We start from the raw sequence: 2500 nt of genomic DNA, 5'->3' as shown, positions 1-2500 counted from the left end.
AATTATAAAGCAAAAGTGGAGTTGAATACAGTTTTTGCACAGAACGCAAGAGAGACGCCAAAGTTTGAAGCGGTATATGTGATAACTAACAAAGTGACTAATATCTTGTTTATCTTGCTGTAGGAATTGTTTGTTTTTAGACCATGCAAAAGAAAAAATTCTCAGGTGTGCAAGCATTGACATATGACAGTATGCAAATTTCAGCCGTGAAACAAACATCGAGATGTGCATAAAAATTTGAATTCCTTTTGACTGAAGGGCCTAAAGTGGTGGGCTTGTTTAGTACACTTTAATACTTGTGGACTCAAAATAATTTGGTTGTGTGAAGATTTCGGATAGACAAAGCCTGTTGGGTTTTCCTGACTTTCCCTCACGTGTCGGGTAGTCTGAATTTTGATATGCCAATTCGAGACAAACAAAAACCAATGATGATTCAAACGACAACTGTACTGTATCTCTTTCCTTGCCAAACTGCTTATGATTCACATTTCCATGTTTCCTGAGAGCAAGGTTACAGTCTTTTTAATTTTGGCGCACACCAGCGAGCTGTATCTCCAAGAAAACATGTCTGCTAAAATGCGTGTTAAATGGATGCAAAGTTGATGTACTCACAGATTTTTTTAACTCGCGCGCGACACGATTCCCGTAGCATGCGATGCGATTCCTGTAGCACGAGACGCAAATCGCGTTGCGCGCGAGGGTGGTAACTTACATTTGAGAGGTACTGTATTAACAGCTTTCAGCATTGTTATTCAAAGAGTATCAAAATGTCGTAGTATAAGATGTAGGACTTGTGATTCAAACAATCTTCCAGTTAGACTGCTTGCAGTCCCTTTTGAGTTAGTCGAACCTCCTTGCACTTGTACATGTTCATTGCCGTGACTTTAACATCTTCAGTTCCCACGGCTTGCTCCTGTCTGGCGTTGTAGCTCAGTCGGTCGAGCAGCGGTGATCTAACCCGAAGGTCGTGGGTTCAATTCCCACCCTGGTCAGGGTTTTTTTCTGTCTTTGTGTGGGCACTTGGTTCATATGGGGTAGAAAATTAGCACTTCACATTACATGCTAATCAGTTAATTATATGGGTAGTTGCCTTCAAGAAGAAGGGGAATTTGTTGAAGGCCACGGCTTCAAACAGGACAGTATCGAGTCTTCTTTTCTGCAGAACAAGCTCTGTATTCTGACTTCACTGATTTGATGATAGATGATGAGTCGTCCATTCTAAACAAGAATTTGTTCCAAACATCATACATTGCCAAAACACTTTAACATGAAATTAAGTTAAGTACAGTAGTTTTTCTATGGTTTCCTTTCCAAATAGTTGATTGAATTTGACATGCACATAAATATTCCCACGACGTTTAGTGTTTATTTACATTAGCAATAAAGAGGCGGAACCATCTGTCATCACTTTCACTAATTAGATCAGCAGATTCCTAACGCATCGGTTACAGAAGATCGTGCTGTTCCTATATCTTTGCTGGATCACCATTCTCCCTCGGCTCGCTTACGTGACCAAAGAGGGGGTTCGGCTAACTGAGAAGGGACTGGGAGCAATCTGTCCTCCAATTTATGTAGCTACTTTACATCATTTTTTGCTTAGGATCCTCATTGGTACAGGGCAAAAAATACCAAAGGAAAAAAGGGAATGATTCCTTACAACTACGTGAAAGAGTTGGATCAAAAGGGAGCTGTCAAACTTCATGCAATGCCGTAAGTCAGTGTTGAGTTTGAGGTGAAGAGATTTTTATGTTAGAATGTGAAAACATTTCAGGGTTTTTCTTTGTGAAACGTGAGTTACATGGATATAAATTTTAATGCATGGATGAAATCACCCTGCTGGCAGACACTTTCTTTTGCTTGCTCAATTTTGACGTTCTCGAGAAAGATTCTGCAAGAATGCAGTAAGATCTTCATTGAGCATGCCCTGACTGCTTGGCTTCGAGCAGATCTCACCGTCATCTTGATATTTTTCATGGTACAGTGGGCTCAATTATAACCATCAGTTTTATCACTAAACAGATGCTCGCACTGGGAAAACCAGTGTGACGTGAGAAAACAAGATTGACCGGTCCAGAAGTTGGGGCTGCTGCAACGTCAAACAGTTGACACAATTCAGGCAGAGCCTCCTTTTCTCCTCCTCAGTAAAGAGGAAAACAAAGGAGTCTCTGTAGTTTTGCTTGAAGAAACGTAGTGATATGAAGAGCAGTTTTTTTTTTGTAAGACAAGAATATTTGACTAATATTTACAAGGCTAAAAGATTTTAAAAAGTAAAAAAAGCAAAAAAAATGATGTTATTTTGATGCCTAATTTCTCTTTTGGAAGACTGCAACAGAATCTTCATCAAGCTCCCTGACTGCAGCAGAAAGGAAAAACTTGTAAAAATTTTATTTCCAAATTGAACAAATTCAGGGGTTTCAATTACATTTTTATCGTCCTTTGGCAAACTAAAAAGATCAAAAGCTTTTTCAATCTGAAAGACAAAAACATTCATCAGTCACCT

General features: G+C 39.3%; 1 protein-coding gene across 1 annotated transcript in view; it reads left to right on the top strand.

The window, feature by feature from the left end:
• LOC138030411 (tyrosine-protein kinase CSK-like) overlaps window positions 1–2500 on the top strand; it is a 60981-nt gene that overhangs the window by 21216 nt on the left and 37265 nt on the right. Inside the window, exon 5 of the mRNA XM_068878331.1 lies at window positions 1601–1710. Within this exon, the coding sequence (XP_068734432.1) occupies window positions 1601–1710 (110 nt within the window). The remainder of the gene's footprint in view (window positions 1–1600; window positions 1711–2500) is intronic.

The sequence above is a fragment of the Montipora capricornis genome, chromosome 2, assembly GCF_036669925.1.
Source record: "Montipora capricornis isolate CH-2021 chromosome 2, ASM3666992v2, whole genome shotgun sequence".
Classification (NCBI taxonomy): domain Eukaryota; kingdom Metazoa; phylum Cnidaria; class Anthozoa; order Scleractinia; family Acroporidae; genus Montipora; species Montipora capricornis.
Note: the sequence above shows the minus strand (reverse complement) of the source record. Positions and strands in the feature narration are given on the sequence as shown.